The sequence below is a fragment of the Adiantum capillus-veneris genome, chromosome 7 (genome assembly GCF_014529385.1).
Source record: "Adiantum capillus-veneris isolate H3 chromosome 7, ASM1452938v2, whole genome shotgun sequence".
NCBI lineage: Eukaryota > Viridiplantae > Streptophyta > Polypodiopsida > Polypodiales > Pteridaceae > Adiantum > Adiantum capillus-veneris.
The window spans coordinates 48,366,144-48,389,643 of NC_140937.1; the positions used below are offsets into that span (position 1 = coordinate 48,366,144).

Below are 23,500 nucleotides of genomic sequence, written 5' to 3' on the forward strand. Positions count from 1 at the left end.
TGTGTTGCTATTGAATATTTCATAAAGATAGAAGATCTATTTATAATGCAAAAGCAAGGTCCTTATTTAAAACTTTTTATGATTTTATGAGTTATAAAAAGAAAATGGACTTAATATGCGAAGGGTGACACCTTTGCAAAAACAATCCACGTTGTAAGCCATATCTTTTCACTTAAGATTAATAATTCTTATTTGCATTATAAAATTTGTTAAAGTTTGTGAGTTACTATGTTTTATATAGTTATTCTTTAAGAGGTGGTAAAGAAATACCTACTTATGTTACTATTTTTAAGATCATGAAAATAAAAGATATATTTATAATGCAAAAGCATGGTCAGTGTTGAATTAGTTGTTTTTCTAGACTTATCTAAGATCAAACTCTAACATTGTGTTACCTAGAGTTTGATGCAAGAAGTTATCAAGAGTTTATTGTTTTGAAACTTGATCTTACAAATGCAATCCCCAGAGTACCATAATGAAGGAGCTACGAAGAACACATCTACCTAACATGAGAGTAGAACACATGAGAGTTCATCAAACTAGGATGATAATTGAGAGAGATTGTGAAAGCTCAAAAGTAGGGTGGTTTGAGAGATTGTGAGAAGTTGTGCTATTGTAATCATTGACATCAATATAAAGAAGATTCTTCTTCTCAGTGCCTTACAATAAGAGAGCATAGAAGAGGTTTCATGGGTCACCCCCCATAAAGATTACCACATTTGCGACACCCAATGTTGACATGAGTATGTTAGGATGATATATGATGTGCCCAAAATCAAGAATCTATGCAGTTCTCTAGCCAACACATATAAATTTCTTTACAAAGGAGGTAGAACATGCTATAGGGGATGCCAACATTAGACTGAATGAAATGTTGCAAACAAATTTTACAACAGTAGTCTACAAGAGTTCTTTCTCTTTCAGAATGATTTCAAGCACCAAAAATTGGCAAAAACATCTTCAATTCAGAGTAAAGTGGCAGGTGATCTAATATGATAAGAGAGGATGTACACCTTCCATTAATGAGCATAGTTAGTGTTAATCTTGGACCGTGTGATGATGTTTGGCTTGCCTGGGCTTGAGGGCCGCACATCCATCAAAAAATGGGCCATATGAGCTCGAATACTTACATGTCCAAAAGTGAGCCCTTGCCAGCCTGAGATGTCTTATGTACAAAAAGGGGAAGGAGGGCGGTGGTCAATAAGTTACAACGACCCAAAACTGAGCGAGTCCCGTATCTCATGGAACCAATGGTTACAGATGGAAATAATTCCCTTGAAAGAGTAATCATCTCTTCAAAATGGGCAGAGCACCAAATGAACCTTCTGGCATGTTAAGCATAGATGTGGTTTTTTAAAGACTGCGAGTGGGCTTGCACCCTGACTTGCTACCAGAAACATGTGATGAGGCTTTTCCCATACTTGGCCGAATTAAGCGGCTCCAGAAAACACCTCCAAGAGTGGTTTTGCCCCTAAAACCATGCTGGCAGAAGACTTTGAATCCACCACTAACATTTCTGGAGCCTTGAAAGCTGTTTATGCATTGATCTCGATTGCTTGTGCAAGTCCAGAACGGTATCCAAATCTGCAAAGTCTGCCTTCTCTGCAACTCTCAATACTTCTACAAAAAGTTTCTCTTCACATCCTTTAATCGCATGTGTGCTTTCCAAACTCTCTAACTCGGCTGCTCTCACTGCTGCTCTTTTCAAAACGGACTCGGGCATTCCTGCACAAGGCACATATTATGACTGCACCAAACTTCTGAGGCAACCCATTTAGGAAAACGAGGAATCTGAACTGAACCTGCAATGCGAGCTACATTCACACCATAGCTCTTGGGGCATGCACCACTTGCAAGCTTATAAAGAAAGGTTACTTTTTCCACCGCATCGTCATGTTCGACTTTACAAGCCATGTGATGCAAGGCTACCTGAAAAATTTATGTTCTCTCTCTCTCTCTCTCTCTCTCTCTCTCTCTCTCTCTCTCTCTCTATCGCGTTGTTTCTCTCTGTCTCTATCGCTCTCTCTTTTTTAACCCTTTAACTTTTTAGGCTTTTAATTTTTTAACGTACTATCTTTTTAACCCTTTTTTTAACTCTATCGTTTTTTAATTATAACTCTATCGTGCTGCCCCTCTCTCTCTCTCTCTCTCTCTCTCTCTCTCTCTCTCACCCCGCGCGCTGTCCTCCCCCCCCCCCCCCCCGTCTCTCTCTCTCTCTCTCTCTCTCTCTCTCTCTCTCTCTCTCTCAGGGCCGTGCGAGGGCCGTACGCACACAAGCTCTCTCTGCAAGCTCTTCTACAAGTAGAAGGACTTCCTCATCGTAATACCCTACCCCACATTTGTGGCTCGGGTTCGATGGATCCGCCTACCGAAGGGGAAGGGCAGGGTGTAGATAGCTACACCACCCCCAAAAAAACAACAACTACATTTAAACAGAGCAACAGAGATACTATACTATCACCAGGATCCTTACGAGTGGGGAAAACCTCCAAGATACATGATGAGCTAATGATGGAGAAGGTCCAGGTGATGCTCAAATCAGAGCTAAACTATATGAGGGATGACATCAGGAAGGAAATGCACGCGAACGCTGAGAGTTACAGGAACTCCATGTATGGAGACATGATGAGAGAACTAAGGAGAGAGATCCGGGGGATATAGAATGAGGAGATTCAGAGCTTGAAAACGGAATTACGAAACCTAATCAAGGCCGAAGTAAATGTAACAGAATGCGTTATGCAAAAGAAAATCGATGAGGCAGTAGCAAGTTTTGAAGCATGGAGAACAAATATGGAAAAGCAAATGGGGGAAAAAGATGCAATAATCGAGGAGCTAAAAGGAGAACTTGCGGCTTGCAAATCTGTAACTAAGGAGAAGGGAGACGACCAACCTTCGGTGTTGAAGGAGCTCGAGGACATGAAGGATCAGATGAAAGCTCTACGGGAAGGAGATGAACAGAAATCGAAAACGGTATCTTCATGGACGGAACGTCTTTGTAAGACACAAGAAAAGGTTGATGAAGCAAAGAAATGGATTGAGGATGCGAAGAAAGGGAAGGCCCAGATGCCCGATACCACACCTACCTCCACTATTATTAATATGACCATTGAGGAAGAGCAGAAAAGGAAGAATCCGGCTCTACATGTGCGGGTCACAGGGGTCAAAGACAAAGAGAATGTAGATGAAGACGTGAAGGAACTGCTACAACGCATGGGCATCACAGAGCCCACTCACACAAGTGCATGGAGAGTGGGCAAGAAAGGAATCGATGTGAAGGGAAACGTAAAGGATAGGGCACTTATTCTCCGCTTCCCGAATATAGAAATAAGGAAAGAATTTCTAAAGAAGAGGCCAACTCTTAAGAAAACCGGTATTTTCCTGGGAGATGACCTTACATTGGCACAAGTGGCACGCATGCAAGAGTTGATGCCAGAGATCAGGGCAGCAAGAGAAAAGGGGAAAATCGCCTTTTATAGAGGAGGGAAAGTAGTGGTTCTGGAAAAGCGCTCAGCATGACGGTGCGAGACCTATGGGGTGACGCTCCGGATAGCGGCGTGGAATTGTAATGGATCGTATAGGCTAGATGCAGGTGCCTTTGAAGACAGCTTTAGGGACAGAGACATAGTTTTCTACTCAGAGACACACCAGATACCGGGACAGCGTATGCCACATGTGAAGGGTTATTTATGGGAGACAGTAGGTCGACCAGACAAAAGATCTCTACGGGGTAGCCGGGGTTCAGGAGGAGTAGCAGTCTTATTTAAAGAAGAGCTGAAACCACTACTACAGATCATCAAGAAAGATGAACAAGCAAGGTATATGTGGGTGAGAATGAGAGCCGAGACAAGTAGATTTCTATATATCGCTATATGCTACTTCCCTCCAAGTACATCAGTCTACTCCTCACCTAAAGGACAGTCCCCTTTCTCCATATTGAGTAATGACATATGGGAGTTTTCTAGAGATGGAGACATCGTTCTCTTAGGAGACTTTAATGCTAGAACGGCCAACTCTCAAGCAGTATTCTATGATACCTCTGAGGAAATGCTCAGAGAAGTGGATTTATCACAAAGGGGGCTTACTAGAAACTCACAGGATAAAGAACACACTGAATATGGTAGACATCTCATGGAGATGGCAACTACACATGGTTTAGCCATACTTAATGGTCTAGAGAATTTCCCTTTACCTGGGGGATTCACATGCTTCCCGCACACGCATGGGGCCAGCACAGTGGATTATGTCATGACTTCACCAAGCTTTCTTTCTAGTATCGAGGACTTTAAGGTGGGACCCAGACCAGTTGGAATTGCAGTGGATCATGCTCTCTTGACCTTATCAATCTCCTTCCAATACAATGCCTCTCAAGTACCAAGGAAGAAGACACACACAAGATATACTTTCACACCAGAGACTGATTCAGTCTATGTGGCAAAGATCTATAATAGGACGTGGGCAGCCGAGCCAATATATACTGTAGAGGAGATTACTTCTCAGTTAACAGAGATACTACATGGAGCAGCACAAGAGGCATACCCACATACTCAACCTGATCCAAAGAGAGGATCTGGGAACATGCCTCAGAACAGTTGGTATGACGAGGAATGCAGAGAGACGAGAACCCAGGTACAAAAAGAGCTTACACTTGAGATCATCACATATAAGCAGTCTCCGATTGCTCTTCGGCGTATAGTACGTCGCAAGAAAAGGGCATCTTTAGCCAAACTGGAGAAGGATTTATATCAGCTTTTCTTGAGTCGGGACTCACATGAGGCCTGGCCCTTATTTCACGAGCACTCACCGCCTTCGACAATTACTTCTCCTGAGATTTGGGGTCAATATGTAACATCATTATATATGGTATCTGGACAGCCTCCACTACCAGATCCGCTAGAGCCATGCCCTGCTACTAGTACTTTCTTTACTACGGAAATGGTGGAAAAAGCCATTGATAAGATGAAGACAAGAAGAGCATATGATCATGAGGGTCTAGTAGCAGAACATTTGATTCATGCAAGGGATCTACTTTCAGAAGTCCTTGCTCGTCTGTTTAATCGGGTCATGTGTGAAGGATTACCTGAATCTTGGAAATTATCTACTATCGTACCTATTTTCAAGTCAGGGGATCCTATGATACCCGGGAACTACCGTACCATTATGGTGGGTCACACATTGACCCGACTGTACGCATCCATTCTGGAACAAAAACTGAGTAGATGGGCAGAGAATGAGGGCATAAGGGCAGCAGGACAAGCTGGATTCAGGAGGGGTTATTCCACTCTAGATCATATTCTTACGCTCAGAGCCATTATTGAGGAAGGAAGAGCAAGCAGGAGAAGGATGTATTGTTGCTTTGTGGATTTTCGGAAAGCTTTTGATACAGTACCAAGGGCCAGATTGATGCGCAGGATGCAAGAGTTAGGGGTCCCCAAAGAGATTATCTGGGGGATCATGGCCTTATATGGGTCAGTAACTGGTTATGTACGTACTCCAGAAGGGGATTCCGACATTGTTCATTCCACCGTTGGAGTAAAGCAGGGATGCCCATTGTCCCCTACTTTATTTGGTATGTATATAGATGAGGTATCAGATTACATTGATAGAGAGGGTGACAGAGGTGCTCAACTGGCAAGGTCATGGATCCCTTTGTTGTTGTATGCAGATGATATTGTATTGATAGCAGAATCACCAGATGGAATGCAGAGGCAGTTAGATGCATTACATAAATTCGCGGAGGATAGCGGACTGTCGGTGAATTTGGGTAAAACCAAAGTTATGGTGTTTAACACCACACCGTAGTGGGTTAGGAGATCAGCACCTACATTTGCATATGGCCAGGATACAGTAGAGTACACAGATGCATACACATACCTTGGTGTGGTATTTGCAGGACCGAAGTTTACTCTTAAGAAAGCAGCAAAGGCTAGATTGTCCAGAGCCTCTGCGGCCTTGGGAGGGTTGGAGAGGATGTGTTCACAAGTGCAATTTCACGAACCACGAACAAAACTTTGGCTCTTTGATACTGTGGTGGCTTCGGCTATGCTCTATGGGGTCCAGATTTGGGGACCATCTGTGGATCAGGATAATTGGAAGCCAATGGAGAGACCTTTGGTATCTATGATTTCCCGAATGATTAGAGCTAAGGCCTCCGTACCACACGCGATTATCCGAGCGGAACTAGCTGCCCCTCCGATAGAAATTGAAGCTCTTACCAGATCAATGTCCTTTATACATGGTTTGTGGGATACAAATAATTGCCGCTATACTAGATTGGCCCTCGAATCCTCTCGACAGTTAGCAATGAAAGGGGATACATCACGCTGGTATGCGCAACTGTCTTCGTGGGTTCAGAGACACGTGTTCAGTATGGAAAGATTACCCCCCTACCAATACTCTCTTGAGGCTCCATCATTGGCAATTACACGAACGGAGATTAATAAAATCATCCGTCAGGATCTTATACAGTTGGATACTAAGAGGACATGGGTAGACCCTACACAAGAATTGGGCACGAAGATGGCCGACTACAAAGAAAACTTCCTACAGCTATCTGAAGATGGATTTGTGACTCGCCCGAGCTACATGGATACCCACCTGTCTCATGGTTTGAGATGTGCTATTGGTCAGATTCGTACATCCTCACACCAGCTGGAAATTGAATTTGGCAAATTTAGGGGAATCCCACCAGAGAGCAGAATTTGCAAGTTATGCGGAATGGAGCCGGAGACAGAATTACACTACATATGCCATTGCACCGTATACTATGAGATACGTGGGCGTTTCCATTGCCTATTTAAAGAAGGCTTTGGACCTCTAGATAAAGTCATGCAATACCAAGATCAAAGATGCTTAGGCTTGTACCTACTGGAAATACATCGGCACAGGGATAATCTAATGAGAAGACAAAGAGCACTACAGCCTCAGAGGCAGATCACAGATTTCTTCGGATCGAGAGAAGCAGGAGGGGAAGGAGAAGCAAGAGACCAGCAACCAGCACAAAGGAGTACCCACATCCATACCAAAGGCACCCTCATTGACAGGGCGATTGAGCTTAGGAAATCGAGACGACCACGACCGAGATGCAGAAGCACACTTCATCGGAGGAGACTACAACAAAGGATTAGAAGCATTCTAGCCAGACACCCAGAATGCTCCTAAGAAGTTTATTCAATACTTTGTATTTAGTTTTTCACATTTATTTTCACACTTTCACACTTTTCACACTTAGTACTTTAGTACTAAGGTACCCAGACTTTGTAACACATTCACCACTTTTGTATCAGTTTGGTCTCATAGGTCATTCTGGCCTTTTTGAAGACGTTAATATAACATTTCATTTCATTTCATTTCTCTCGCCTACAAAGAAAGAGGCTGATTTCTATTACTTGAAAATTCCCGAAAACAACCAAATGGTGTTGATTCCGAGGGTAAGTACTTTACGGATTGCATTGCAAGCCCAAAGGCAACAATCTGAAAACTGTAAAACTAGATATTACTAGCCACATGGCAAACTGTAAGCCAGGGTAAAAAACTCTCAGCAAAAAGTGCCCTGGCAAGCTAAGTGGAGAGAAGATGACAGCAGGGGCAGGGAGGGCGTCAAGGCGTGCTGGCGGGCAGGGGGCAGCGCAAGGGGGGAAAGGCGAGGGAGATGCGTGAGCAACGGCGAGCCCAAGGATGAAATTCCTCTGGGGGAGTTGAACCTTTGCGAAGCAATAATAAAGAGATACCAGAAGGGGCGCCAGTCTTTGGGGCAGTGCGTCTGGAAATGGAACTCCGTTTTCCCATGTCGACTCCCCTCTTCTTGCTCTCTCTAGTCAAAATCAATTCAGTTCAGTTATTTGCAGTTTCTGCTTGTGTGTTGCTATTGATCTTTGGGTTGGGGTGTCCAAGTCTATTACAGTGGTATCAGAGCTCAGACGATTCTTCTTCCACGGAGGATCCGATCCTTTCTGCAGCACACATGGGTTCTCCCGGAGAAATCGACAGAGACACTACCCATCCGACTGTTAGCCTACAAGGAGATGAAGAAAAGCCAAATCCCAACGAGGGAACAAAGGAAACCAACGGAGATTCCGATCGGAGTAAGCAATTTCTTGAGGAGTTGCGAAATTTTGGTAAATTTTCGATGGGGAATTTCGACAAAGTGGAGTAGAAATGTCAACTACAGGTTGACACATGCATAAAAAAGATTGATTAAGTACTCCAAGGACCTGAAATATACGAATCACCCGAAGGTTGACAACTCTTCTTCGGGAGGACGTTTCTCGGAAGCTTCCAAGGTACGAAGGGTGAAAGGTAACACCCAGACATGGTGATCTACAGTGTTGTTGCACAGAGAAGCACCTAAGAAGTGGATAAAAATTAAGAGAATTTTCACGTCAACTTGGTTAACGGAAAAATATGAAAAAGATATCACCACGGCTTGGCACCATCTGAGAATGAAAAAGGAAAACACTTTGGTTGACTATTGCCAGAGGTTTTGGATTATCTTTTTGCCAATGACGTCATTTCAGAGGATCACCTTGAAGGACCAGATTGAGCGGTTTTGTTGCGGACTACCAAAAGAGATTCGACGGTATTGGCTAAAGAAAAAGTCTGGTGACTCCATTTAGAGACGTATGGGACATGCCAAGGAAGGCTTTGGTACGTATGTTGGCACCCTAACCTATCCTACACACAAGTTAGTGTCCACCTCAACTGGGCAAGAGTCTTCTAAGGGAAGGGAGAGTTAGAAAAGAAATCCACAGGGTCCACATTGACAAAAGAGCAGCATACTGAGTACTTCAAAGAGCGCAAGTGTTATGGCTATGGTGGACAGGGACATATATTCTGGGAATGTCCTAAGAATGAACCAAGGGAACCGGCTGATAGTGGCCCTCTTGAAAGACTTGTTATCGCCCTCAATTACGCCTACAAAGACAAAGGCCAAAATTTTTCCTCAGTAGACACTGACTCTATATACCCATGCACTAGACAGCACACGTCCAGTACTTGCACAAAGACATCAAATTGTTGAATATCTTAAACACAACGAATCCGACTTTCACATTTCTGCTACAGTAAGCATGCATAATCTTTTAAGAAAAGCTAACAAACCAATCTTTGAGCATGCAATAAGCATGCAAATCTGTAAAGGAAAGTTAGCAAACCAACCTGTGAATCCTTCGCATGTTCATCAGCTAGGCGATGATAGTGAGTTGAAAACATCCCCAGACAACCCACGTTGTGTACAAGATGCTCCAATACCGCATGCCTGACAAAAGCCTTCAATAAGGTCTCATAAATATACTCGTAAGCACAATTTTCAGATACACCAACTTACGCTATGGCCTGGCCATCTGAAGTTGCAGTTCCTCTTCCTAGTTCATCTAATGCAACCAGTGAGTGCCGAGTCGCAGAAATCTGCTAGTCAGACAGGTTCTACTAATTTAACTCTTTACAAGTACAGCGTAATATTTATAAAGCAATGCTTGCCTGCACAAAGAATTTTATAAGTGGCTTTACCAGCATAGAAGATGTTTCCAAAAGCTCTACAAAGAATGTGCTTTGAGCAGCCATGATATGATCTTTTGCACCCATCCGGACGAAAATTCTATCAATGGGAGAGAAATGAAACTGCTTGGCAGGAACATGAGCACCTACCTGCTAAGACAAAACAACGGAACAAGCTTCTTGAAATACCACCATGGCAGTTTCCAAAAACAGTTAAACTTTGTAGCAAAAGATGGGAATGTAGCTGATGACACCAGGAATTCACCTGAGCTAAAACTACTGCCAAGCAGACCTGACGAAGAAGAGTAGATTTCCCTCCCATATTTGGCCCGGTTAGAAGCATAAAAGGAGCACACGCTTCACCACCTAGCTTGACATCATTCGGTACAAAGTACCTTCCCCCATCAAGGCTTCCTTCTAATATTGGATGCCTCAAGTCTTTGGCAAGAATGAATGGTGCTAAGCTATTAGAAGGCCCCTTCATGTTATCCATGATCGGCTTGCATGCAACACCCAAAAGAGAGTTGCTTGCCAAATTGAGGCTGATAAGCGCATCCAATTCTATACTTGCACAATAATAATATCAGCATAAGCATGAAGCATGAACGTAGGATTAAGACTTGCATGACAAATAAACATACAACCTGACCTGCAACCGATTGAACAACAAACAACCAAGATGGGTAATTCTCACAAAAATGAGCTAGTAACCCCTGCAATATATTTTTCAAAGCTGCTTCTTTGCATGCTTCTTCCAAAACAAGCTCTGCAAGTAGCTTTTTGATGGTTGATGTTGAGTATCGTCGAACACCCTGAATTAAAAAGTCCACAGAGCCCACCATTTTGTGAATGGCATTGCACAAGCTCAATTTTACCTCATAAGCTGACAGGCTACGTGTTTGACAAAAGCTACCATGGTATAGCAGTTGCACTGTTTCAAGTAAACAAGTCTATTGAAATTTATTGCTCAACTTAGAGCAGGTTCTGAATTTCTACATATAAGATACCATTAGCTTGTTGGAGTGTGAGTCTTGAGCACAACTTATGAATCAGAATTTGCATCCCAAAAACTGCAGTTTCAAGTTTGAATCATTGACATGGTGATTTTATCCTAGGAGAATCAAACATCAAATGTAGACAGAGTACAAAAGTATGTTTTGAGTGTGATTCACACCATTAAGGAGACCCTCATTTTTTAGCACTTCTTAACCATGATTTCTAGACACACATTCAAAGTGCGTCACACAAAGCTCAAATAAGGCTGATAAATGTGACAAAGAATCAGATATCACACTTGTCCAAGTCGACGATGCGGAAGCATAGAGCAACAAGGAGAATACATGAGAGAGAAAGAGAGTGAGAGAGACTGGTGAAGCAACCAACTGGGCAATGAATTAGTGATATACAATGGGGGCAAGGTGGTGCTTGGATACTAGCCTGGGGCCCTGAAGTACCCCCCTTAGTAAATTGCTCTACCCAAGACTTTGACAAATGAGTAAACTAGATACCTAAAGCCAAATAAATATTGGGATCACATTGGGCTATCACTTGAGATGCTATAACTTTAACACCCTCACTACAGCTCATAGTGGACCTATGCAGGAAGGCCAAGTCGATGAAGAAGCTACCATGGACACCTCAATAGTATGTCTACTACCTGATACACCTCGCTTATGCAGCAACCAATCTTTTTACCTTAGAAGAATGCCATCTTGAGCACTGTTTGCTTCATAGAAAGTTGAATTGTAGACCACACTACGTCCAAGAATCCCCATTCGTGAACTATGAAACACATCCTATCCATAATCTTGCCAACAACAATGGATCGGTGCATGTGCCTTGAACTCCGACCCATGGGTTCAAACACCAATAACTTGAACTCCAACGGGTTCAAATCATTTGTAGGGATTGTTTGCCCCTCTCTGCCGCTCATCTGACTAGAAATCTGGCGTCATGGCCATTGTGGCCGCCATCAGGTGTGCCATGCCGATCTACTGCCGTTATCTTTGTCCAGCTTGCCTTTGCCTTTGTCCTTTTGTGAGTTCATGCTTTTGCCTTTGGCTTTGCATCTTACAAGGGATGCCCCAAAAGCAGAGCCCCAAAATCAATTAAACTCAAGAGCAGTCAATCCCAAAAAGAATCTGGTCCAAAAAACTTCCAACACAATTTGCGGAAATCCGTACAACACCCACGTCAACATGTCAACGCATAATGCGGAAATCCGTACTGCTGCCACGTGGCACCTGTCTCAACGTGAATCGTCGGTCTGCTGTACAACCTGCCACGTCATCTGGTCTTGCCAGGGTGGTCTTGTCACGTCATCAATTTGTGACAGTATGCGTTACTATGGGCCTTTTCAAGTACTTAACAAGATCAACAATGTAGATTCATAATGCGTTTCATGTGAGTTTTCTAAGACCTTTCGTGGGTGATCTGCCGGAAGATATGCCAGATGAAGATCAACCTGAAGTTGAGAAACTTGATGAGATCTTGGTACCTGAGTAGATTTTGGCACATACAGAAAGAAAAATTAAAGGAAAAGTTGCAAGACGTTATTTGGTGAAGTTCAAAAACTATCCACCTATGGATCCAAAGTGGATGGAAGAAAGTGAACTACTAGAGTCACCAAATGTATTGCAGCTTTCTCTTGAAGCTTTTGGTTTACAACCCACGTATTCTCCAACTCAAATCACTTCAGTAGAGCAAGGTTAAAGGGCTTGGCACGTGCTCAAAAGTGGGGTGATGCTGGAGCGCACTTCCCATGTACATACGGATTATGTGCAATAGAAGTTACATTGCTTAACAAGTGTTAAACGTATAGCGCTCACTTCTACGATAGACAAAATGACAAAAGTATAAAAGTTTCATTAAGTCATTTGTATCTATGTTTCATGACCTTTCTTGCGGATACATGTGATGATAAAAGGGTGCTAATCACACTAAATCATCTATGGCATGTATATCTTGCATGCAATTGAGGACGTTTGCGATTTCACAAGGGGAATAGGTCATGAGGTTGTGACAATCACTAACTTTATTTGTTGGTTTCATTCCCTTGATTTTTGACTACTTTTTGGGACCCTCTTTTTGAAGCCACAAATGGTTGGACATTGTGTGGCCAGTGTGAAACGGCAATGGCCGAGAGTTTCACCTGTTGCAATGAAGGGTTGGTCGCCACGAGATGGTTGGGCGGATCAAAACTGAAATCTCAGTAGTAAAAGGGTGGCTAGGCTCAGTTAAAATCGTTTAGGCCCCTCGGTAGGACTTTAAGTTGGTGGGTACTAGGAAATTAAACCAAAAGGAGTAAAGTGGACACATTGCAATAGGAGAGCAACCTGCATCCCAATACACACACTCCAAAAGCTCATCCCAAGAGGGGGTGCCCAATTTTGAGTGGGGGCTGATTTTTGGAGCTCACTATGAACTACAATGTGTGTGTGAGTAGTGGGTGCAGATGATCATAGCTTTAATGGAAAGCTTGCCTTCTCCCTTGTCTCATGTAGCGCGATGATATGCTATTGTGCATCTCTCTCTCCCCTTTGCACATATGGTAATGCCCCCCTAGTTGGGCTTCTCAGATGACCATGTACAGTTATTGGGGTTTTATGCATGTTTGCCAAGGCAAGAACCTTGTGAATAGGAACCAGACTAGGTAATTGCTAGTCCCCCACAAGTACGCTTAGTTCCATCGTAAAGGATTGCAAAAACGGTGAGTTTTCTCGCATGAAAACTCGTCCGATTCAAAGGAGAATTGTCTTATTGCGTGCAGGAGCTCTAGAGACACGCATAGACATGTTTGCTCCGCTCAAAACACTCCAAGACAGAAAATTACAGCCTGCTGTGTTTATTTGCAAGTTTAGGGTTTCGAACCTAAACTGCAAGATAACGCCAAGGGAGCCTTGCGAAATCCTTAGGGTGCTTCTACAGGGTTTTGAGCACCTAACAGTGACCAAAACAGGAAATTGCAGCATTCTGAAATTGACGTACACCTCACCAGAAAGCTTCCAAAATGCAAGGGAAAGTGTCCTACATGTGTACTTTTGACCTACAAAGGTTCTGGCGAAATTGGGTCGAAAACCTGCAATTACAACCCTTGACAAGTTTGGACAGCTTGGTGGGAGTTAAATGAAAGTGTTCGGGTCGTTTACTTGCAATAAGAATAAAGAAATGCCGAAAGGGGCACTAGTCTTTGGGGCCTACAGGGTGTCTTCTACTTGGGAGCGCTCTAGCTACTAAGTCGTGGATTGTGTTGAAGTGTTGAATTCCAATCATAGGTTTATCCGTGCAATTGTTTTGTCCTGTAAAGTGCAGGTAAAGTTAATCAACGTAAAGATCGGCTGAAAGTTACTTCCCTTTAGTGAGGCTACTGGCCGGTTTCAACCATATGGTCTGCTAAGTGGAGACACCAGGCTTCTCCAAAAACGCTGAAGTGGAGGAGGAGAGAGGACACCCTAGACTCTTGTTGTTCTACTGCTACTTAGCAAATCACCGTGAGGTCTTCTTATCAGCTTTTTATTAATTGAGTCTTACTTCTGTTCAGCCATTGTGTGTTCATCTTAAATTTTAGGCACTTCCCATTTGAAAAATGTGCCAAGTCATCTCTAGCTAGAAAATTCACCAAAAGTACTTGCAAAATTGCACCAAGCGAGACAAGCACATGCTTGCACACATCATACTCCGCAATTCCTATTGGTGTGTGACCACAAACACACTTAACTACTAGTCTAAACTACTTATTAACGCAGCCTATTGCCAGACTGCGCCTTGTACAATGAGTTATGGGGGGGAAAAAGAAAGAAAAAAAAAGCAAGCCTTCTAAGTGCTAAACTAATAGACCTGCCTGGACATGCAAGTCCTGCCATTGAACAGGTTTACACGGGCACCAGAAGCATATCCCCTAGGCTTTCCTAGTATAATTATTGGCTCTGGGTAATGATAGCATGTCCACGTGGCACATTGAGCCCATGTGCACGTGACAACGAATCACTTAAAAAGCTTAAACTAAAAATCATCCACTGCACACATAACTTAGGAAAGAATGGTTAACCAAAGGCTCTTTGATAGGAATGGAGGCCTTGGATTTGCACTCTATAATATACATCATGGGAAATTGAGTTTTAACACAGACTTGTACGAGGTTTCTGACACATTTCTAAAAAAAACTGACCTTACAATTGTTGTTGTAATACTACTAGCAGAATTTGATGCATGATGGTCTTCAAATTTTTTCCACACCACTATTACACTAGGCTTAATCCGGATTGAAAATATCACAAGCTATATTAAGAGTTGAGCTCACCATAGATGCAGTAGCACACTACACCTAGGATGGTAGATGTTGTTACAGTCAAACCTCAGGGCACGTGAAGGAGTGTCCAAATTTTAACTCATGTAGCGTTGACTGATAAACAATGCCGTACTTGAAGCTAAGCATGAAAGAGATCTATCAGAGGAAGGTGATTTGCTTAAATGCCTAGATTTGCAAGTTGTCCATGAAGTGAATATGATAAGATTAGAGATTTCGTAGTGAAGAGCACCAAACTTGAGACAGCTCCTATAGTGACCATTCCGGTATCTGTGTTTGATGATGGGATGCACTCCTCTTGGCTCATTGACTACAATGTACTGAAGGCAAGCACTTTCATTGTGATTTTTCTCTCACTAGGTGCGTGAGGAATTTTAAGTGTTAAAAGGTTTATCAAGTACAAAAAGTTGATCGGAGAGCTGATGATATTTTCCTTTGATAACATTTTCCTCAACTAGTGGTAAGCATTTACTAAAGCAACTACACAAGAAATCTATATGTTGCAGGTGTGTTAACTACAAACCAAGAATATGAAGGGGTCTGCCAGAGATACTCCTGGTAAAACGGTTGCCCAATAAAACATATTGCCTACGCATTCTAGTTGTTAAAAAACAGATGTTGAGTACCAGGTGAAGTACAAGCCTTACCTTCTTCTGTGACTCAACGTTAAAATCGTGTGGAACTTTTGCTTGCAAAGAGTCTGGGATCTCAAGCTGATAACGGTCTTTCCCTACAGTAACAAAAGCAATCTGCAAAAAAAGGAAAACCTTGAACACTCGTCCACAATAATTGGCATTCAAGCTATACTCGTTCATGTCAATGGCACATATGATGCATGCATGACTTGTCATAGATTAAAATATAGCCCAGTACAATCAGCACAAGTCCATAAAAGAGTGTTGAACAATGCACGAGCAATGGGGCTAGTAAATTTGTCATCCTAATACCCCATTCCATATTGGCATGTATCAATAACAGATGCCCATAGAAATTACAGCATTTGCATGGTCCTGCCAATTTTACTCACATAAACATCAAAAAAAAATTGTTACAAACCAGATCACTCAACCCCGAGCATTTTACAGTGAAAATCCATAGACCAAAGCATGTTTAAAGAGGGAGACAAAACATGAGGCCAAGGAAGGTTCCGTCTGTAGGAATGAGTAACAAAAGGAGGCAGACGCTATCAAGCTTGATAGAGGAGAACCCTTGCTTTTTGTCAATTCAAGGTAATGTGTACAGCATGTGCGAAAAACAAGCTAAGACGGAAAGGACAAAGACAACCATCTTCAAAGTAGCACGTAGTAAAGATAATACCCCTCCTCTTCTACAATGAAGGAAAAAGGCAAAAATGTGAGCAGACTCAATTATTATCAGGTAACAGCAACATTACATGACTCTAAGATGGCTAAAGAAGCAAGTAACTTCTCTTTATTTGCGCAGCATTCACCTTCTCCAGGAAGCATGCCAAAGAATGAGCCCTAGCCTCATATTTAAAGGCCCTTGGCCTAAAAAGTAATTATAGTGAAAAGCCTTCAAACCTCAAAAGCTTCTGGTCCAAAAGCAATGCCAAAAGGTAATTTACGGAAATCCGTACAGCTGCCACGTCATCCGTCAACGTAATCTTCGAAAATCTGCCACGTCATCAGTTCCACGCAGTTCCTTCCTTGTGTGTGTGTGTGTGTGGTCATGCTTTATTTTAATCCTTTATGTCACTTGGGGCCCCATCGAACGGGGTCCCCATAAGCTGGTAGGACTTCTTCTGTTACTTGTTCTTCTTAGGGTTTTTAGGCCCCTCGGCCGGCATCTGTAAGTTGGCTCCATTCTTCAGGGCTTTGACACGTCAGCAATTTGTGACATCTCCCCTTCTTGAAAGAGAGTAATCGTCCGCGATTACAACATATCTGCAAAACAACTCGAGTTAGCTCAAAAGATTTCCAAGGGTCATTTCGAGGGACATTCAATTTGCTCTTTTTGTTAAGGAGTTAGCTTCTCCTTTCGGCTCTTTTGATCGAGTTAGCTTCTCCTTTCGTCCAGATCGGAACTCTTGATATTCCAACGTAGTAAAATTAGCCATCACACCCAGACCGCACTGATCTTCCACGGGTACCCGTCTTGATACACTAAAATTACATACCCAGGCAATCTCATCCAATTAGGAATATTCAGTGGTTGGCAAATCACAATGCAACACAAATGCTCACATATGCATGTTACAAGACATAGAAACATAAAGCTGCCGATGAACACTCCCCCCGCAAATAACCATCTAGGTCCGGGCCATGAGCTGTTCAACGACTCCCTCATCACTCCTCCCGCAAATAACCTAAAAAGGTCCGGGCCATGAGATATAGAGGCCTTTTACAACCAAACGCCCCCCAAACCGCAACCTGCATCGTTTGTAGGTGCTGAGAGCAACCATTACTCAGACTTCTTAGTACTCCTCCCGTAAATCACCATGCAGGTCCGCGCCATGAGTAACAACATTTTTCAATCATTCAATACTCCCCCCGCAAAAAACCACAAGGGTCCGGGCCATGAGTATGAACAAGCATTATCAAACATCATTTCTCACCCTCCACCCGGGAGTAAAAATCACCAATCATTGAAACCAGTATTAAAACCAGAGTCAAACAATTCAAATTGGCACCAAGACAGGTTCAAAACAGATACCATCCATTTCAAACAAATTTCAAACAGTATCACCAAACAAGTTCTCAAACAGATTTCAAACTTAAAAAGCAATCTCGACATTAGCCGAGCTCGAAAAGTCGACTGACTTTCCATTCTGAAACCCGCATCAAAATTAGGGTTAGGTTCCTTCCATAAGGTCGTAGACAACCACAGCATGGTCCATCAGCTCTTGGACAGACAGTGTTCCTATGGCGGCGATGGTAGTCCCAAGAAATAGCAATCACATCGGACCTCCAAGGTCTTTAGCTCGAAAAGAGACACCTACTGAGAGATGTGGAGAAATTTCAAGTTATAATCTGCTAGGGTTTCCATGGCAAGCATTTCAAGATACCCACTCTGCCAGAAGTTGCACTCCAAAGGAAGATGTCAGAAACCATATAACTTCGGGTAAAATTCTCTTGAAAGCTTGCCGAGTCCTTGGAAGTGTGCTGCTTGGTAGCTATACACATCAACATCTACATGGCACTGCTTTTGAGAAAAACAATGACTCAAGAGAAATCTTGGATCCTTCTCTTGCAAGTGATCTTTATGGCTTATGCCCTGTAAGACATGAGCAGTGAAGACGGGAGCGCGCTCGATGCGCGATGAAGGGTGGGAGTGGATAATAAGTCCGGGGTCGGAGCACGAAGCTAAAATTTCCAATAAGCTTTGGAAGTGCGATCTTGCTCTGTCTGCTCTTTGGAAGGACCGGTATGCTTTCAGAAAAGCACACGCCTGATGCTCTGATACCACTGTCACAAGACGGGCACCACATGCCAATAGAAAAGAAAAGGCTGAACAGACTTTTAGCACTTCAATAACAACTGAAATGAAAGAGAGAGACGACACGCGACACAGAGCGGCGGAATTCCACCCCAAAGAGTATTGGCCCAAAACCTTGGCGCCCCTTTCGGTATTTCTTTATATTGCATCAACACAGTACAAGCCAGTACTCCAGACTCTGCACCTTCTCCAAGAAGCATGCCAAAGAATGAGCCCTAGCCTCATATTTAAAGGCCCTTGGCCTAAAAAGCAATTACAGTGAAAAGCCTTCAAAACTCAAAAGCTTCTGGTCCAAAAGCAATGCCAAAAAGCTGTCAACGTAATTTACGAAAATCTGTACAGCTACCACGTCAGCAATCAACGCAAAACGCGAAAATCCGTACAACCTGCCACGTCATCAATCAACGTAATCTTCGAAAATCTACCACGTCATCAGTTCCACGCAATTCCTTCCTTGTGTGTGTGGTCCTGCTTTATTTTAATCCTTTATGTCACTTGGGGCCCCATCGGGCGGGGTCCCCATAAGTTGGGCTCTTCTTAGGGTTTAGGCCCCTCGGCCGGCATCTGTAAGTTGACTCCATTCTTCAGGGCTTTGACACGTCAACAATTTGTGACAGAGCATGATATACAATCCTCATCAGGATCACACGAAGTCCATCATCGGTCGTCGCTGGCGGATCTCATCAATCTCTTCCATGGTAAGTAGTCTGACCGGGCGTCGTGCATATCGGGCCAAGGTGACCCGAATACGCTGATGTAGTCTCTGGCGATGTTGTGTAGTCCTCTTCAGTTGCGGGCGCCTAGATCTCCCGAGCTCAGTAACTCAATCGATCAACGTGCCTCTGGTGTGAGGAGAGTATGAGCTCTAATGTGGGAGCTGCCCCTCCGGCTGCACAATATCCGCACTACAGAAGAAGTCTGTGATCCATCTGTGAGACTGGCTAGCCTCTCCTCTCAACAAGCTCTCTCTGTGTCTTTGTAGCTCCAACAAGACCAATCCCAAACATCTCTGGTCCTCATACCCCATGACTCTAGAAAGCGGCCCAAAACACTCTGAACAAGCAATGGAAGCGACCTCCTATCTCATAGTAAACTGGGGAATGGCATACATAATGCAGCTCTCTCTCAGCCTCCATATGACATAGGGGACATGTCCTGGTCTCTGTTGACACTCCGATGTATCTGCTAGTCTTCACCCGAAGCTAGTGTGAAGATGTGCGTATTTGGCCAATAGCACACCGAATCCCGTAAGATAAGTGGGTGTCCATGTATTTGGGCCTCACCACAAAACAATCCTCAGTGAGCTGGAGAAGATGCTCCCTATACAAAGCCATCTTCGTGCCCAACTCTTGTGTCGGTTGAATCCAAGTCCTCTTGGTATCCAGCTGAGTCATGTCCTGGCGAATGAGCCTGGTGATCTCGGACTGTGTAAGATCATAGAGGGGGCATCCAATGAGTACTGGAAGGGGGATAGTCTGTCCATGTTGAATCCATGTAGCTCAATCCATGATGTCATCTCTCCGTACCAGCATGTCGTGTCTCCCTGCAAAGCTTACTGTCGAGAGGACTCAAGTACTAAGCGGGCATATCTGTCTCTGGGAAGGTCCCACAAACGGTGTATAAAGGAGATTGATCTGATAAGCGCCTCAACCGCTATGGTGGGGGGCAGCTAGCTCTGCTCGAATAATGTCATGTGGTACTGAAGCCTTGGCTCTAATAAGCCGTGCAATCATAGAGACCAGAACTTCTCCATACCTCCCCATCCATCAATGCGACCTTTCCTCCCGTGGTGGTCCACGGAAGGCCCCCATATCTGAACTCCGTATAACAATGCAGAAGCCACTAGAGTGTCAAAAAACCAGTCTGAGGCTCCTAAAACTCGATCTAAAAACACACCAACTCCAATCCACCCAATGCTACATAGGCTCTAGTCAATCTAGTCTCTACTGCTCTCCTCAATGAAAATATAGGCCCAGTAAAGATCACCCCCAGATAAGTGTAAGCATTTGTATACTCCACTGACTCATGACCGTATGTGAATGCCGGTGCTGCTCTTCTAATCCATTGTGGGTTGGTGATAAACACCATAACCTTGGTTTTGCCAAGGTTGACAAACAAACCACTCTCATGAGCAAACATGTGCAATGCATCCAAATGACGTTGCATTCCCTCTGGAGAGTCAGAAATCAACACAATATCATCAACATATAACAATAGTGGAATCCATGTCCCTGCCAACTGGGCATCTCTATCACTATCTCTCTCAATGTAGCTGATACAATCCTTGTGGATCTAATCTAATGTCTGGGTACAAAAATAAAATGAAGTAAAGCGAAAGACTAAAGACTAAAACTAAAAAACTAAAACCATCATCAAACTACAATCATCATCATCATCGTCAATGCCCGAGGATGCCCGACATTGGGCGTTGTCCGAGAAAGTATTGCATCGGTCGCTGAAAAGCTTCGTCAATGTCCACCTTTGTAAATAGTCATACTGGGCGTCTCCCATACCGTGCTAGAATAGTCTTGATCCTCTGGTGAAGCCTCCGTCGATGTCGTGGTCGCCCTCGTAGACGTGGGCGCCTAGCTCTCCCGAGCTCAGTGGCTCTGTCCACTAATATACCTTTGGTATAAGTGGGCTCTAAAGTCTGTTGTGCATGTTCATTTGGCTGCCGAGTCCCTACTCTAAAGAAGTCAATGATCTCCTCTGTAAATGTCTCCCACTGCCTGGTCTCCTCGAGAGACTTTCCCTGTGTCTGTGCAGCTCTAGCAAAAACAACCCGAGGCATCTCTGATCTTGATATCTCATGTCTATAGCCAGCAGTCCAAAGCCCTCTCTAAAAAGACAATGACAACGGCCTCGTATCTCATAGTATACCGGACAATGACAAATGTGATGTAACTCTGTCTCTTGGCTCTATATGACACAATTGGCATATCCTCACTTTTGCTGGTACTCTCTTAAATCTGCTAGTCTCAATCTCTAGTTGATGCGATGATGTGTGCATCTGATCAATAGCACATCGTATCCCATCGGATAAATGAGTGTCCATATAGACCGGTCTGATCACATAACCATCTTCTGTTAGTTGGAGAAGATGCTCTCTATAGAAAGCCATCTTCGTGCCCAACTCTTGTACCGGGTGTATCAATGTGTTTCTCGTATCTAGCTGAATCAAATCCTGACGTATAAGTCTAGTGATCTCTATCCGTGTAAGAGAAAGGGAGGGTGCATCCAAGGAGTATTGGAATGGGGGCAGTCTATCCATGTTGAATCCATGTGACTGAAACCATGATGTCATCTGCCCATACCAGCATGTTGTGTCCCCCTGTAGCGCTAGCTGTCGGGATGACTCAAGGGCTAGCCGAGCATATCTGTCTCTGGAGAGGTCCCATAAATGATGCATGAAGGAAACTGATCTAGTAAGGGCCTCAACTACGAGAGGGGGGGCAGCTAGCTCAGCTCGAATAATCTCATGTGGCACTAAGGCCTTAGCCCGAATCAGCCGAGAGATCATAGAGACTAGAGGCCTCTCCATAGATATCCATCCATCAGCGCTACCAGATCTACCATGTGTCTATTGAGGGTCCCCACATCTGAGCCCCATAAAGCATAATTGAAGCCACTAGAGTGTCAAAAAGCCACAGCTTTGTTCGAGGTTCCTGAAACTGAACCAACGAACACACCTTCTCCAATCCTCCCAAGGCTGCATAAGCTCTCGTCAATCTAGTCTCTATTGCTCTCCTCAATGAAAACACCGGTCCACTAAAGACTACCCCAAGATACATGTATGCATCTGTATACTCCACCGTCTCCTTGCCATATGTAAAAGTGGGTGCTGACCTTGGTGTTAAAACTTAAACACCATAACCTTGGTTTTCCCCAGGTTAACAGACAATCCACTATCGTGGGCAAATGTGTACAAAACATCTAAATGACGTTGCATTCCCTCTGAGTCAGAAATCAACACGATATCATCAGCATATAACAATAGTGGGATCCATGTCTCTGCCAACTGTGCTCCTCTTTCACCATCCCTCTCAATGTAGTCAACAATCTCATTCACATACATGCCAAATAGTGTAGGAGATAGCGGGCAACCCTATTTCACCCCAATAGTGGAGTGAACCAAATCAGAAATCCCCTTTGGAGTGCATACATGCCCCACTACTGACTTGTATAGAGCCATGATCCCCCATATCAACTCTTTGGGTACCCCCATCTCCTGCAGTCTGCCCATCAATCTAGCTTTGGGCACTGTATCGAAGGCTCTACGAAAATCCACAAAGCAACAATAGAGCCGTCTTCCGCGTGATCTCCCCTTCTCAATAATGGCTCTGAGTGTCAGAATATGATGAAGAGTAGAGAAACCTCTCTTGAACCCGTCTGTCCTGCTATCTGTATACCCTCTCTCTCTACCCATCTACTCAACTGCTGCTCAAGGATGGATGCATACAACCATGCCAATGTGTGTCCAATCATGATAGTGCAGTAATTCCCAGGCTCCATAGGGTCCCCTGAGTTGAAGATAGGTACGATAGTGGACAAACTCCAAGTATCATGTAGGCCCTCACACATGGCACGGTTGAGCATCACTGTTAGAAGCTCTGCAAGCAGATCTTTGGCAAGTATAAAATGCTTTGCTACCAGGCCATCGTGATTATATGCTCTCCTAGTCTTCATCCTGTCAATGGCTTTCTTTACTATCTCGGCGATAAAGAAAGCACGTGTGCGGGCATGGCTCTAGCGGATCTGGAAGAGGTGGCTGCCTCGAGACTGTGTAGAGAGATGATGCATACTGACCCCGTACCTCCGTAGAAGTGATGACGGGTGGGGGAGAGTGTCCATGGAAGAGTCGCCATGCCTCGCTTGAATCCTGGCTCAAAAAACAACTGATAAAAATCCTGCTCTAGTTGAGCTAGAAACGCTCTCTTCTTCCGTCGTACCAAACGCCGAGAAGCAATCCGTGACTGCTTGTGAGTAATGACCCCTAGAAGTACCTCCCTTTGAAGTCAGGCTATAGTCTCTCTACACTCCTCATCATACCAACTATTCTGGGGTATGCTCCCAAAAGGTCGTCCCTGCCCAGGCTCAATGTGTGGGTATGCTTCTACTGCTGCATCCTGTAGTGTCTCTGTCGATATATATGTGAACTCCCCTAGAGGTCTCCGTGGATCCTATGTACATAAGCGTCTGTAGATACCATTTATGTAGACAAAATCAATCTCCGAAGTAAAAGTGTAT

The 23,500-nt window shown here is 43.8% G+C and overlaps 1 protein-coding gene across 1 annotated transcript in view; it reads right to left on the reverse strand.

Moving 5' to 3' along the window:
* Positions 1-945: 945 nt before the first annotated feature.
* Positions 946-23,500, reverse strand: part of MSH6 (MUTS homolog 6) — a 57,563-nt gene continuing 35,008 nt past the window's right edge. Inside the window, exons 14-21 of the mRNA XM_086515901.1 lie at positions 15,445-15,546; positions 10,142-10,304; positions 9,758-10,053; positions 9,505-9,642; positions 9,323-9,402; positions 9,154-9,253; positions 1,803-1,929; positions 946-1,725 (exon numbers count right to left, since the gene is read on the reverse strand). Coding sequence (XP_086372027.1) covers positions 1,508-1,725; positions 1,803-1,929; positions 9,154-9,253; positions 9,323-9,402; positions 9,505-9,642; positions 9,758-10,053; positions 10,142-10,304; positions 15,445-15,546 — 1,224 coding nt within the window. The 3' untranslated portion in view covers positions 946-1,507. The remainder of the gene's footprint in view (positions 1,726-1,802; positions 1,930-9,153; positions 9,254-9,322; positions 9,403-9,504; positions 9,643-9,757; positions 10,054-10,141; positions 10,305-15,444; positions 15,547-23,500) is intronic.